The sequence below is a fragment of the Chaetura pelagica genome, unplaced genomic scaffold, assembly GCF_000747805.2.
Source record: "Chaetura pelagica isolate M959 unplaced genomic scaffold, ChaPel_1.0 scaffold146, whole genome shotgun sequence".
NCBI lineage: Eukaryota > Metazoa > Chordata > Aves > Apodiformes > Apodidae > Chaetura > Chaetura pelagica.
The window spans coordinates 778,563-792,724 of record NW_009953645.1 but is presented as its reverse complement, the minus strand read 5'-3'; the positions used below and the strand labels follow the sequence as shown (position 1 = coordinate 792,724).

The window sequence follows — 14,162 nt, the reverse complement described above, 5'->3', positions numbered from 1 at the left end:
ATGGACAACAATGTTGAGGCAAAAAAGTAGTAACTATCTTGGTAGTGTGGGTGTTACTGCTTGGCTTGGAGTTGAGCAAAATGCTTTGGGAGGTTGAAGTTGCAGATGTACAAATTGTTCTGTCTGGTTTTGATCCTGGAAATTTTTTCCAAGCTCTGTGGGAGTTACTGTGTAGTGGTTCATTAGGTCAGTCCCTGACCTGCCAATAGAACAGTCCTCATCTCTTTGCCTTGCTAGTGGCATTGTTGTCCTTTGTTCTAAGCAAAAAAATGTGCAGTTATGCTCCCGTTTCCTTTTTGGCTAAAATCATCATGCCCTCACACTGTTAGAGTTGGCACAGTTTTGATTTTATTATGTAAATTATTTCTACTTTTTATTCTTAGATCTTAAAAGGAGAATGTCTGTTGGATCTTAGCAATTTTACAGAAAATAAGTAAGTTGCAACTTCTGTTTTTAAATCATGGGGTTTGGTCTAATTTCTGAAATACAGGCCTTTGAATGCTAAATCTCAGGTTTTCCTCTTCCTTTATCTTTCCATTTCTTTTAATTATATGACAATCAAAGCTGCTGTTTGGCTGGAATGATTTCTGGATCTGAGATGTGTCAGATGTCAGGAGCTCAGCTGCAGAGTGTCTTCCTTAATACCAGCTTTTATGATGCTTGCCCTCATTTTCTGGCAACTGGAATCTTTGAGTAATCTAATGGAAAGCAAAACTTGGGCTCTGAAGGTCACAGATGTGTTTCTATACACACTTCAGATATTATACCAGAGTAGGGAAGTCTTTAGATTAATTTATCAGTCTCCAATTGAGTGCATTACTGTGAATGCACCAGAAGGAAAGTAAGCAACACTTGCAAAACCACAAAAAAGTAGTAGCATATTTCTGTGGGAGGGGAGTTCAGAAACTTTTAACTCACTTCTGAAATCTAATTTAAATGCAGAATATGAAGAGCAGGGGCTTTGTTGTGGATCCCTTAATGGGCTTTTTTTGCCTTTTCCAAAAATACTTAATATGATTTTGCAAGGTGAGTTTCTAACTGTTTGGTTTGCTTAGAAAATTATGAGCAAAGACTCAGTTGTTTAAACAATGTAGATAACAGTCACATTGAGATATAGAACAGAGTTGCTGTGACCAGTTTGAAGCAGTGAACTTCTCTTAGTATTTCTACTTAAAAATTAATAGTATTACTTAAATAATATTGTCATGTGGAAGGATGGAAAAGTCCCTGTTCCTCTGCAGGTAGCTTGACATCTAAAGGGAATGTGGAAGCCTCTGTTTCCATGTCCAAACTGTTTATAGACCTTTTTTCTAAAAGATGTGGGGAAGATGAACCTGTGATCCAGTCAGATTTCCTGTGGGATCACTGGCACCATTAATATGTTGTGATGTTCCACTGATACACCAGCTTAAGTGGAAATGCTAAGACACTTTACAGCCAAAATGTGTTTCATGTCACAATCATGTACAATGTGCAGGCAGGATTATTGATGTGAACTGGTTCTGGTTTTTATCCAGAAGTTTCATTCTGGTTCCCAACTCTTAAGTTTAAATCTTTGTAACCTCTGGGAGATTAAGTGTACAGTTGGGTTTGTTGGAATAAAGAAAATGCAAGTGTTGGTTGGCATCATATGTCAGTGGTGATTTTAGAAATGGAATCCAGGCCACTAGCTCTAAAGTTCCTCTGTACCATTATGAGAATTATGGGCTACAAAGTGGCAAAAGCAGAAATCCACGGTAGCTGGTTTAGTGCAACCACCGGTAATGGCTCTGGGTGTGCAGAGATGTAACCTCTGCCCAGCTGAGTCCTTCCAAACTGCTTTATTTGCAAGTGTGACAGAAGCAAAGTTGTTTTTTCCTCTTCTTACTGAGAGGCAAATGTTGGTGCTGACTGAGGAGGAAGAAAGGTCCCAGCAGCAGCTGTTGGAGGGAGCAGGGGAGGGTTTGCTCACAGCAGCACAGCTGCTGAAAGCAGGGAATGCTTCCATCACCTGTTCCTCCACTGGCACCTTCAGCAGTTTGATATAAAACCTGGGCTTCTCTTCCAGTAAAGCACTGAACAGAGAGTATGAAGAGTATGTTCTGACAGTGGGTGACTTTGACGAGAGGGTTTTCCTGGGAGCTGATGCTGAAGAAGAGATCGGAACTCCTCGGAAGTTTCCTGCAGATGTGCCGGTGGGGAAAACAGCAGCCAGAGCTCATGTGGAGTGTCACCTTCAGCAGCATTTTGAAAAGGTGATTAATTTCTGGAAGTGTTCAAGGGCAGGTTCGATGGGGCTCTGAGCAACCTGATCTAGTGGGAGGTGAGCCTGCCCATGCAGGGAGGTGGGAACTAGATGGTCTTTAAGGTCCCGTCCAACCCAAACCATTCCATGATTTAATGTGCTGCTCTCACTTCAAGTGTTCCTTCAAAGGTTTTCCATCCTTGTATGCTCTTTGAGTCACTGAGGTGACTTCAAATGTTACAAGTTTCTTCTTGAGAGGAAGGTGCTGGATGCCATTAGCAGACTTCAGTGGATGCTGTCCTGTTAAGGAGAAATGATCAGGTCTTCTTTCCTGGGGAGTTTAGTCAGTAACTATTCCTTAAACAACATGAGAGCGCTTTGATGTGTGAAGTAGTCTGGTTTTGTCCAAGAAAAATCAGTAAGTAGCTAAGACCTAAATACAAAGGTTTTGTTCAAACTTCATTTATACCCCATAAGAATACATTAAACCTTTACACTGGATTTACAGACTGAAGCACAGGAGGTCCAAGATAAACTGGTAAGAGAGCCCTGAGACAGGCTGCCCAGAGAGGTTGTGGGGTCTCCTTCTCTGAGATATTCCAAACCCACCTGGATGTGTTCCTGTGGGATCTGCTGTCACTGACCCTGTTCTGGCAAGGGGTTTGAACTAGTTGATCTTCAGAGGTTCCTTCCAACCCTGACCACTCTGTGGCTGATTCAGTTTTTGTGTTCCCAGTTTTTCCTCCTTTAGTCAACTTGTGCACTATTTTATGCAAAATAATATTCAAGACGTAAAACCCACCAAAGTCTAACTTCATTACAAAAAGCAGCCTATGAACAGAGTTAATGTTTTGCTATGTTTAAAAATGTAAAATATATTTTAATCTGATTGGCATGTGGGAAAAAAAAACACTTGATTAATTAGTTTTTAAACTTTCATAAGGGGAAAAAGATGGTGCTGGCTGGGTAAAAGAGCCTCATGCTGTTTGATTGATATGCCAATTAAAAAACAAGAATACTTACAAGGTGCTAGTGTAAATGGATTATGCTGCTTAGCTTGTTCTCCCAAGTGTGTTTCATGTTCAGGTAAGTTAAAGACAGGAGTTTGGAATGAGTTGTCAGTGTTGAGGTTCAGTTTCTCTAGTGTAATGACCTTACTGCTGTTCCCACGTGCTGACTGCAGGTGTGTTCTTTCCTCAATATTTGCTTTACATCTTCAAAATGTCGTTGTTCTAATAGTGCAAAACCAGATAGTTTATTGCATCACTTCCAGAAAGCAGGATAGAAACAGATGAGTGCAGTCAACACAGCTCCATCTGCTTGAGAGTGCTACATCCTTCTTTGGATAAAGGGAGGCTCTAGATCCACCAGGAGAGCATTTCCCAAAGGATGTTCTCCTGTGACTCTTCTGGGCAGCTCTGCCACGTGCTCCTTGGGTGACCCAGCTCGTGCAGTGGGGACTGTGAAGGGGCATGTACTTTCTTATTCTTGCTTTGGATTTTTCTAGATCCAACTGAGCTTAAAATATACAGGCTTTAAGATTTAAAGTCTTGTTTTCCTATATTTTACTTTAAAAAACATTGGAGTTCATTTTAGTCTGCCTAAAGATTTGTTATCTTTTGTATTTATGGGATAACTTTACATTTTGGTCCTGAGATGACAGCTGTGGTGGCAGCCTTCAGGGACAGTGCTGGTGGGGTGATCTGTGGGTGATTCTGCAGGAGATGCTCCTTTCAATGGCATTTAAAATGGCTCTGTTGACTGATTTTATTTATTCCTTTATCTGACAGAAAAGGTCATTTGCACCTTCAACTCCTCTGACTGGAAGAAGGTACCTACGAGAAAAGGAAGCTGTCATCACTCCTGTTGCTTCAGCAACACAAAGTGTGAGCAGGTTGCAGAGTATTGTGGCTGGATTGAAAAATGCACCCAGTGAACAACTTATAGCTATTTTTCAGTAAGTTCTCCCACTGCAGCTGCTCATACAGACAGAAACTCCTTTTCATGCTGGTGACTGCTCCCTTGATAAAATTTGACTTTTTTGGTGTGGTGCAGAATATTTTTGTGTTCCTATATTGTTTCTAGTTGACAAAACCCTTCTGTTTTCTAAGTGATCTCATCTGCAAAAGTGTAGCTGAGCGCACACACCCACACACACACACTTGTCACCACCAGTTTTTGCTAATATTTATTTAGCTGTTTGTCTGCCTGAAAGACAAAGTTGTTGGGTTTTTTTAAGTTAATTTTAAACAAGTATAGCTCAATTAAAAGATATGATAGCTGTGCTGGCAGAGGTCTTGGGGAAGAGGGAAGTGTTAAGAGTCAACAAGCTGTAATCTTTGCCTTGAGGAGTTGAGATAAGACTAAAAGCAGCCAAAAGGCTCCCCATTTTTCCTTCACGCTGCTGCAGGATGTCTTAGCCTAACCTCACAGCACGTGTAAGCCCAGCAGTGACCCAGGCTGCTGCTGCTGATCTCTTGCTTTGCAGCAGCCACCTTCTCCATTTCTGGGGTTGTTCTGGTGCCTGTTCCCTGAGCATGCTTCAGCTTTTTGGCTTCCCTCCTGAGCTGTCATTCCTGTCCTAGGGCAGACATCCCAGCAGGAGTTAGAGCATTCCTAGTCACAAGCCTCTCCCTCAGCCCTTATGGCTGCTGTATCATACTGGGAAATCATAAGAAGGTCTCCAGATAATTTTTGGTTGATCAGAATGGACACCTGGTTTTAGCACGTAACATTGGAAGTGCAAAAGTGATGTGGATTTTTAAAGCAACCTTCATAAATGGGTGAAAAATATTACTCCTTGTTCTCATCTCTGGGATTACATATATTTTCAAAAGTTTTCCTAGCACTTGTTCTTAGAAGCTCAAAAATGCTCAGCAAGATGCTCTTCTATTTGGAATGTTTGTTTTTTAAGGACTGTTTGATAGGATTTATATTACACAATTAAAACATGAATGTATCTATAGTCATTAGTGAAAACTGTGTTCAAGTAATAACCCAGTGTCAAGAGATGTAAATATTGACACAGAGAACTGAGTGAACCTCTGACAAGAAATGTGTTGAGTAGTTCTTTCATCTTGGACACAGGCTCAGGAAGCACTAGGATATGTCCTGTCTGCTTATGAGACGTGGAAAGAACTCTGGGTTGGACTGTGTCATTTTCTATGCTTTTGAATATTTTCTTTGCAGTTTTAATGCCTTGGAAACATAATTTTGGAGTTAATTAGAAGGCTTTGTTCAGTGAAACCTCATTTTACTTCAGTGCTGGGTTTTCTGAATAGTTGAGTGTCTTGGTTTGACACTAGTCACAAGCCACTGTCCCGTAATAGAGGATTGCTTGAAAATCTGGATGCTCAGAGCATCTCCAGACAGATTCTCTGGCCCCTTTTATAATAGTGACTGTGTGAATTTTGTCATATCCTCACTACCTTGCTAGTAAATAAGGTATTTTTGGAAAGATGCTGCTCCTTCACTTGCAAAGCTTCCCTGGCCTCCCTCAGACTGCACTCCTGGATGCCTTGGGTTATCTGCTTGCCTGTTGCAGCATTCTTCCTATTACCTTGCTCCTAGCAGATACATTTTTTTCCCATGGGTGCTGCTGTAGCTTTTGCTTTCTGCTGCATTTGTTTCAAAATCCACGTAGCCTCTCTGAGGGAAGGAAAAGAGGAAAATGTGTTTCTGTGTGTTTCATGTTTTCCTCTTGTAATGCAGGTTATTGCCTGTTGAAGAGAGCTCAGCACTAGCTTCTCTTTTTATTTGGGTGGGGCTTTTTTGTTTGTTGAGGGGTTTCTTTGAAAGTGGATATTTATTTATACAAACAAGGCTTTCTTTGTGTCCTGCTGCAGGTCCTGTGCACGCAACCCCATGGAGAGCATCTTGAACAGGGTAAAAGAGATCGGGGAGACCTTCTGCCGCAGCTACACGCAGGCAACAGATGAGCAGCCAGGATCCCATATAGGTATGGATGTTACATTCATGGGAGGTTCCAAAATGCTAATCCAGGACAAATTAAAGCCATGTTATGTTATTGTCTACATAATTCATACAGTGGAGTTGTTTTCAAGCCAGAATATATTGAAACAGAAAAGTGTGGCTGTTGAACAGAACATTAAGGATAATGGTTTTGTGCAGCCTGGTCTGGTGGGAGGTGTCCCTGTTCATAGCAGGGAGGTTGGGACCTGATGATCTTTAAAGTCCCTTCCAACCTTAACCATTCTATGATGATAAAACTTTATTAGAGTAAAACTCAAGTTGCAGTTCCAAATGTTATAACAGAGCATTGAAACTATAGCAGCTCTTAGCAAATATAGTAGACTTGCATTTTTCTTGGATCTAACATTTAAAGGGGACTGAATACAAATAGGAAAATCATTGTTGCAGGTGTCTGCAAAATTACATTGCTTTATTAAAACACATAATCCTTTAAAACTTTTATAGAATTTCATGCTCTTCCTGTGACTAGTAGATTTCTGAACATATGTTTTTTTGTTTGCAGAGTCTATACATACACACACATGCACTATTTTGTTAAAGAAAAGACAAGTACTGCTCAGTTTAGTGTAAGGCCATTTATACAAATGGCATTGGGCTTCATCTCTGTGGTTTTAAATTTCAGATTTTGCTGTAAACAGATTAAAATTGGCAGAGATCTTGTACTATAAAATCCTGGAGACTATAATGGTGCAAGAAACACGAAGACTACATGGGAAGGATCTGACTGTAAGTAAAGAGCTGGCAGAATAGGAGAACACTTCTTGTAACCCTTTCTGAGAGGGTATCTTCAGACAGTTCCAGAACACAGCAGGTTGCAGTAAATCAGCATTGTTAGCATTAAAAAAGGAAATATATGGGAGGTACCTAAATGTAGTCTTTACTGCTATTGAAATGGTACAGCTCTAGTATATCTAACCATCTGAATTTGTGCTGCCTTCTAGAATCATGTCTTTATGGACAGAGAAACTTATTCTCTTTACCCAGCTACCAGTAGCAACGTTCCATGGCAGACAGCAAGGCATTTGCTCTGCTTTGGGGTTTTCCACGAGGAGGCCAAGTCATTTGGCCCAAGTATGAAAAACCTGGTGGTTTTGGCACTGTTAATGTGTTCCAAATCCTTGCCATTCACAGCTTCCCTGTCAGGAGATTGTGGAAGGTAGGAAAAAAGCACTGACTCTTCTCTCCAGCAATAAGTTAGGTAGTAGGAGTTCCACAGAATTCAAACTTCAGTTTCCCAGACCTCAGATCGTTGACATTTTCCATGCTCTCCTCAGGCTGTCTTGGAACAGGACGTGTTTCACCGCTCTCTCCTGGCGTGCTGCTTGGAGATCGTGCTCTTTGCCTACAGCTCACCCCGCACCTTCCCCTGGATCATCGAGGTGCTTGACCTCAGGCCATTCTATTTCTACAAGGTAAATCAACACTGGCTTAGGACTGGGTCTCTGTGGAAAAATGGCACATTCCTGGGTTCCTGGGCATCAAGAAGGCAGGGACAAGCTGTGAGGGGTACAGAGCACTGGGACAGGCTGCCCAGAGAGGCTGTAGAGTCTCCTTCTCTGGAGACTTTCAGGACCTGTCTGGATGCCTTTCTGAGTGACCTGCCCTAGTTTTGGTCCATCTCTGGAGCTTTAAAATAACAGGATGAATGTTGTTCCTCCATCAGAAATAAATAAACTGGATCTTGCATTAGAGTATAGGGTAGAGTGTCATATTTCAAGGGCCATTTCAACTCTTTCAGCCCTGATTTGTACATGTTGAGGGTTGTAAGCTTTTCTTAAATTCAAAGCAGTGGTTTTCAACCCTTTATGTTAAGTACTCATGTTAGAAAGGAAGAAAAGCTTACCTGCTGGGGTCCTGACATTCCCAGCATAGGTGAAGATCCCTGCTTGCCTCTCCTAGGGATGCTGCACGTGCTGTGTGAGCCCTGCCTGTGCTTAGTGCTCTCCTTCTGTACCTGCTCCATGATGATGAGAGAGGGCCTTAAAAACCCTGGGGGTGTATTCTGCATTGATGGGACACATACTGTCCACTCCCAACTCCTGAATTGCCTTTGGGCAAGGGGGTTAAAAAAAGAGGGATCAGAAGGGGGTTGGGGAAGATTAAGAGGTGAGAAAGGCTGGAGCATTCTGTGTTGAAGAGAAGTTTGGAATGGGATCCTGAAAGGAATAATGATTTGACAGTGTTAGGTGTGAGCGATGTGACTTTGGTTTTGTGTCTGTCTTGTTGCTGTCAGGTGATTGAAGTGCTGATTCGGTCTGAGGAGGGACTTTCCAGAGACATGGTGAAGCACCTCAACAGCATTGAGGAACAGATTCTGGAGAGTCTTGCCTGGACTCGGGACTCAGCTCTCTGGGTTGCTCTGCAGGCCTCGGAAAGCAAGGTCCCAACCTGTGAAGAAGTATGTCACCTGCTTTCCTTGTGTCAGGAAATTCATGTTGTTCTTGTTTTTCACAGAAAATGGTTGTTACCTCAGACTGACATTTCTGATTTCTCAGGTGATATTTCCCAGTAATTTTGAAGCAAGCAATGGAGGAGGTGGGCTTGGGCATCTGCCCATGATGCCAGTGTCTCCCATCATTCATCCTCGGGTGAAGGAGGTTCGGACAGACCTTGGTGGCAGTTTGAGGCGGGGTATGTTCACCATTTCTGATTTTGAATGTTTGCGTTTGGGGGGAGAGAACTTAGACTTCTTCAGCATTGCAAAAAGCAGTCTTGAATCTGAATGAAGCATTCAGAGTTGTGAGAAGCCTCTTACTTGACCAAGGGAAAGTGGAGCTGCACCCAGTCAGACCATTGCTGTCTCTCACTGGCAGCAGGTGCTGGTGATGATGCTTTACTTGTCTTGGTGCCTTACTCTCAGGTGGGTTGTTGATGGCTTTATTGTCCTTTAGTATTCAGGTTTTTCCAGTTTGTTGAGGCATTTTTCTCTGCAGCAGAAAAGCCTAAGAGGAACCAGGGATAGGTGAGAGTGGAGGCTTCTGACGGGTTAGTTTAGAGAGAGTTTAAAAGCCAGAACATAAAGAAGGCAGCATAGCCAGGGGATGTGGTCAGTGCTCCTGAGGAGGAGTGTGTCGAGAGAACAGCACTTGCAAACACTGCTCATCTGCTAAGCAGGCTGGACTAGTGTCTGTCAGGCTGCTTGTTCTCTGGACTCTGCACATCAGCTTGGTTCCTCATGTCTTCATGTGCTGCCTGGTGGTGAAGCTGAGCTGGCTGCTGTGACTGCAGAATAAAAGGGGACAGGTAGAGTACTGTAGGTCTGTTCATAAACAGGCTGGGAAGCTGTGACAGAAGTTTGAGCTCAGCAACAATGGGGCTTGGAGCAGCCTGGGCTGGTGGGAGGTGTCTCTGCCCATGCAAGGGGGTTGAGTCTAGGTTCCTTCCCACTCCAAGTGTTCTAGGATATCACCTGGCAACAGTGACCTGTGAGATTAGCTTTCAGCTAAAAGCAATTTCTTGGTCTCTGGTTCTGTAGTTTGGAGGTTGTGTGTAGTTTTGTGTGTTTATCCTCCTGTAGAGAATTATTCCTGGGGAGCTGCTCCTCTTGAGATTGTTTTTATGTCTTCTGTGCACACCAGACATGCAGCCCTTGTCACCGATCTCCGTTCACGAGCGCTACAGTTCTCCTGCAGCTGGTAGTGCCAAGAGGAGGCTCTTTGGAGATGACAGCCCCAAGGAGCTGCAAATGGAAAAAATGTTAACTGAAGGAACCAAGTTGACAATTGCTCCAGCATCAAGCATTGCTGCTGAAAATGTGTCCTTTCCTCCTGGCCAAACTGTACTGACCATGACAACGGCTACAGTGCCAGGAAGAACAGGACAGAAGGTTACTATCCCACTGCACGGTAGGGATTCTGCCCATTTTGTGTCTCTGCTAGATGTTCTGCTTGCTTAAAATCTGTATAGACCAACCATGCACCTTGAACATGTAGCACTTTTTCATTTTGATAAAAACACATGTCACTTTATAACAAAACAAAAATCTGAAGTTTATACTGATCTCTCCGGTGGAAACATCTGATGTCTGACAAGCATCCTGAGGAAATTCTTCCTTGTGAACAACATTGGGGAGTTCTTGTTTCTTCCAGTTGCACCTCCCCACAGATGGTGGTGCTTTGATTCTCACAAAAACAAAGAGGTTTTTTATCATCCAGTGCAGGATGAGATGTCTTTAGTATGATCTGATTGTGTATGAATTTATGGATTGCAGTGTAACTGCAACGTGAGGAGAGCAAACAGTTATTTCTGGATGTATCATCTGCAGGTATTTCAAGTGACATGGGAGGGATCACCTTGATACCCATCTCCATGAGTCTGGGCCAGCCCTGCAAAGGGGAGGCCCAGGCTCCCACCCCAGCCCCCCTGAGCCAGGCCCAGGAGGTGCAGCCACCACCAGCCGGCAAACCCAAGCGAACAGGATCCTTGGCACTGTTCTACAGGAAGGTCAGTGTCCCTGTTGGGCAGTCATGCCTTGCTACTCTCTGAAGCCACGCTGGAACTTGCCTCCTTGTGCAGTTTTCATGGCCTTTCAGTCCTCACAGACCTTTCTTTTGGCATGAGCAGTTCTTGTACACCTGGGAGGAGACAGGAAAAGATGTTGCCAGGTGTTGCGGAGTGTCCAGTTTTCCTCCTTCCTCTCCCCAAGATGTTTCTTTCTTTCTTTTTTTCCCTTTAATGAGCAGCTTCTCTAAATAACTCCATAAGAAATAACATTTTTACTTCTCTTGCCTGTTTCTGCTGCCTCAAACATTTGCAATGGTTGGACATAGCAGAGGTGAGATTGTTCTCCTGTGTCTTCCTCACTCAAAACTGTTTTGGATCTTGCATCTGGAGATTCTCATTTGCAATTGCCTGAGGTCTCCCCAGCGGTGCTGGTTGTGCTGCTGTGGGACCTCAGAAAGCAATGACAAATAAGATGCTATCTAAAAGTTTTTGGAAAGAAGGAACTTCTTTCCTTCACTGAAAAAGTGAAGGATATAAGGGGTAAGTTAAGAACTGGGTGTGCTTCAGAGAAACTTCAGATGACTTGTTTCTAGTTGCTTTAATTTCCAGTGTGTGAGAGGAGGCAGGGCTAACTTACCTAGATGCCTGCAAAGAATATATGCCCAAATTAATCTCTCAAAAATTTTTTTGCTATTATTTTCTTACGAGAGAAGCTTTTCTCAGAGTTTTTCTCCTTTTAGGGTGTCTGTGTTGTAAACCTAGAGAATTGTGCATTGAACAATCTTTAAGGTAGATGTAATACAGAAACTAATTCCTAGAAACAGTTGTAAACCACGTCCTGTGTCTGAATGTTTCAATGTTTAATTTTGTCAGTCTGTGTCTCTCTCTGAGCATGGACTGAGAGAATTCCATTCTCTCGCTGAGGATGGATTAGGCAGCTGCCAGGCAGGAATTTGAACTGCATTTTGGAAGCTTTACTCTCAGCTGGGGAATACTTCAGCTCTAGCCATGTATTTGACCAACAATGGGGTAGGCAACATATTGCTCTTAGTTAGGAAGGAGAACTAAAATCTTCACTTAAATCTGTCTTTAAATTTTGACCTCCCATTTCCATTGTTCATCATATTCAAAGTTACAGTTTTTCCCTACTTCCCTTTCTTGTTCCTCTTCAGTGCAACAAGTGAAAACAAGATGAACTCTGCTTTCCAGCATAAAGAGTGTGCCCAGTTACTGTCCCTGAAGCTAGAACTTCTGGAACCAAACAGAAGGCTGATGTTGCACTTGATAGTTACTTCAGGTTTTGAAACAGATTTTTGGTAATGAAAAATTTAAAAAAGGATCTGACCCTTCTTTGTGCTGGTTGGCAGTGTCCATTGTACTGAGTGAGTGACAGGGTATAGAAGCTGAAGTCACACTCTTCTTATGTGAGTTTCCTGTTGGCGTTAGAGATGCCGCACCTGAACAGGGCTGGCAGCTTAGCCTTGCAAGTCGTTGTCATGGGCAGAGGGGGAAGGTTTTGCAGAGGCAAACTATTCAAAGAGAACTCTACTCTGAGGACTGTCAGTTTGGCAGGTGAGGTGAAGCTGGTTGGGCTCCAGTGCTGTCCCTCTCCTCAGGTTTACCACCTGGCGAGCGTGCGCTTGCGTGATCTGTGCCTGAAGCTGGACGTCTCCACTGACCTGCGCAGGAAGATCTGGACCTGCTTTGAATTCACATTGGTTCATTGTCCTGATCTAATGAAGGACAGACACTTGGACCAGCTCCTCCTCTGTGCTTTCTACATCATGGCAAAGGTAACCTGTGGTTGTAAGAAACTTGGGCCATTTTATGTCAACTGACACTGTAAATTGTGTTTGCAGTTTATAATTTGATTGCTTCATTCCTGACCTGTTACTGGAGGGAAAGAAAAGTCCCTCCAAGAAGTGGATGAGGCCCCACCACATTTTTGCTTGCTCTCTTCCTGAACTCATTCATGACAAGCATTCAGCATAGACAAAGTAGTGTGTGGTCCCAATGCCCCACGTCTGTTTTCTGTCCTGTTTGCCATCTTCCTGCTCTGTGTAATCTGAACTAGCAGCACCCTTATGGTTACAGAATGATGCAGGTGCCAGTATCTGCAGGAGCTCACAACCTTATGGATGGATGGAAAGTTGCTATTCCACAAAAATTCTCTTAGCTTCTGAAGATTCAGGTTGAGGGATGGAGATGGTTGCCTGATACTCCAAATTCTTAATTTCTCATTCAATTTGCAAGCCTTGATTTAAGGTTTTATTAAGTTGGATTATGAAACTGGAATATAGGTTGGAGTCAAACTGAAGAGCCGATGGTTACAGTGGCCATCAAGTCTGATTCGGACACAAATTCAGGAAAGTGAAACTAAAACCAAGCTTCTGGAAACCTTTGGGATGGATTACCTTCCTGAGAAGCACCCTCTGTGGAGGGAAGGGGATGCTCAGATGGTGACAACCTGTGCTCCTACTACCTGTAGCCTGGCTTAAGCTTATTTGACACTAACACTAATGGCTGCAGAAAAGCAAAACCATTGAACTGTCAGTGCTGTGGGTTTCATCATGTAGCTTGTCACTTCTGTTTTTGTTCAAGTCTCCTGAAGGCTGTCTCCAATGTGGTGTTGTTAGACCTGGAAATTTAGCCAGAGACTTTGATAGATTCTCTCCTGACTAATATTACAAAAATAGTAGCTCATCTGCTATTAAAATTAGAGATGCTTGGCTAAAAAAGTGTCCTTTAACATGAGCTATTTTGAAATACAAAAGAGAGCTGAAATTGCACATGTGCATGTGCCTGCTTGCTGTTCTGTTCAGAATTTCTGCACCTTCTGTTTAGAAATGTTAATGGGTCCAGTTCTCAAATTCACAAATACATTTCTGACTTAATGATATTTCCCTTCTCTGATTTTTATGTCACTAGAAGTTGAGAAAGGAATAATTCTCAGTCATCATAAGCAACAAAAGGCTTTAGTAGCTAAGAAACAAAGAATGCCTGAACAAGAAAAATCCTTGTTTTTTTCACATTCTCATCACTAGAACTAAGTATCACTATGAATACCTAATTTTAAAACTAACAAAAAAAGCTGTATGGAGGGAAGCTAATTGAACAAACTGGACCTGAGTAGCCCAACCTTGCTGCTTGCAGTTGGTCTTCAATAGCCTTTTCTTTTCCAGGTAACCAAAGAGGAAAGATCTTTTCAGGACATCATGAAAAGTTACAGAAATCAGCCACAAGCAAACAGCCATGTGAGTCAACAGGGTCTCCTTCCCTAAAGTACAGATGGAGGGGGCTTTTCAACTCATAGAATTACAGAATGGTTGTGATTGGAAGGGACCTCTGAAGATCATCAAGTCCAACCCCCCTGCCAGAGCAGGACCAAAAAAAAACAACTAGGGCAGATCACTCAGAAAAGCATCTGGACAGGTCTTGAGAAGGAGACTCCACAACCTCCCTGGGCAGCCTGTCCCAGGGCTCTGTCACCCTCACAGGAAAG

At 42.9% G+C, this 14,162-nt stretch overlaps 1 protein-coding gene across 1 annotated transcript in view; it reads left to right on the top strand.

Annotated features, from left to right (window-relative positions):
* Window positions 1–383: 383 nt before the first annotated feature.
* The window catches only part of RBL1 (retinoblastoma-like 1), a gene marked incomplete at its 5' end in the record, with an annotated part of 18,355 nt that continues 4,576 nt past the window's right edge, over window positions 384–14,162 (top strand). The window contains 12 exons of the mRNA XM_009999861.1: window positions 384–433; window positions 2,048–2,234; window positions 4,015–4,181; window positions 6,070–6,182; window positions 6,840–6,943; window positions 7,492–7,629; window positions 8,451–8,615; window positions 8,713–8,848; window positions 9,796–10,062; window positions 10,482–10,660; window positions 12,277–12,453; window positions 13,843–13,914. Coding sequence (XP_009998163.1) covers window positions 384–433; window positions 2,048–2,234; window positions 4,015–4,181; window positions 6,070–6,182; window positions 6,840–6,943; window positions 7,492–7,629; window positions 8,451–8,615; window positions 8,713–8,848; window positions 9,796–10,062; window positions 10,482–10,660; window positions 12,277–12,453; window positions 13,843–13,914 — 1,755 coding nt within the window. The remainder of the gene's footprint in view (window positions 434–2,047; window positions 2,235–4,014; window positions 4,182–6,069; window positions 6,183–6,839; window positions 6,944–7,491; window positions 7,630–8,450; window positions 8,616–8,712; window positions 8,849–9,795; window positions 10,063–10,481; window positions 10,661–12,276; window positions 12,454–13,842; window positions 13,915–14,162) is intronic.